The 727-nt window shown below is 42.5% G+C and overlaps 1 protein-coding gene across 1 annotated transcript; it reads right to left on the reverse strand.

The window, feature by feature from the left end:
* On the reverse strand, positions 1 to 484 carry LOC116189517 (S-protein homolog 5-like). Its single transcript, XM_031519203.1, has one exon. It carries the CDS (start codon positions 479 to 481, stop codon positions 89 to 91), a length of 393 nt encoding a protein of 130 aa, XP_031375063.1. The 5' UTR covers positions 482 to 484; the 3' UTR covers positions 1 to 88.
* Between the last annotated feature and the right edge of the window lie 243 nt (positions 485 to 727).

Consider the following 727-nt stretch of genomic DNA (forward strand, 5'->3'; position numbering starts at 1 on the left):
TCAAGCATCCGTAATAACGTTCACATAATCACATTGCACGGTTTTATTGATTTCTCTCATTACAAATACCCCCCTGCCCTGAACATTTTCACTTCCAAGGAATAACGATGTCCTTTGAATCAGGGTCCATACCGAGTCCGACAACAGCATCCCCTCTTACCTGCCACTTGCAGTCGTCACACCTGTATGGGACCTTGTAGATGTCGAAGTCGACATGCCCACCTTGCTTCCCCAGCCCGCAGAAGAACAATGTGGTCTCCCAGAAGTTGATCCTGAATGAGAATTCGTAACTCTGTCCCGCCCCGATCACATGGGTTCCGAGGTCGTCGTCTTTCGATTTACAGTGGATGGTGAAAGGCGCGCCATTAGGCAGTTGGTTAGATATAGAGACACTGATGTGCTCGAAAAAGGCTTCAAGCGGGTCAGCTGCAACCAGACACAGTACAAGTACAAGCAAATAATTCATATTAACCAAACCCATGATGATTGATATTTCTCTCGTGGGGTAATACATCAGAAAACATGATATATTTATATAGCAACTCCTCTGGCAGCAAGTATTATGGAAATATTTTCTTCCTACTATATACATACTCTTGTATACCATTTCTAGGATAGCCTATTTATAACTGCAGATATTGTTTCCTTTTATTGATGAGACAGTTGTACTCATACCGATAAGATGAATGACAATAGTAAGCTCTTCTGCTCAATCTCGCTTCTTTAT

The sequence above is a fragment of the Punica granatum genome, chromosome 8 (genome assembly GCF_007655135.1).
Source record: "Punica granatum isolate Tunisia-2019 chromosome 8, ASM765513v2, whole genome shotgun sequence".
Classification (NCBI taxonomy): Eukaryota; Viridiplantae; Streptophyta; class Magnoliopsida; order Myrtales; family Lythraceae; genus Punica; species Punica granatum.

What these genes read in the sequence shown, in the direction of transcription:
- LOC116189517 (XM_031519203.1), bottom strand. Translation starts at nt 481, where the DNA reads ATGGGTTTGGTTAATATGAATTATTTGCTTGTACTTGTACTGTGTCTG.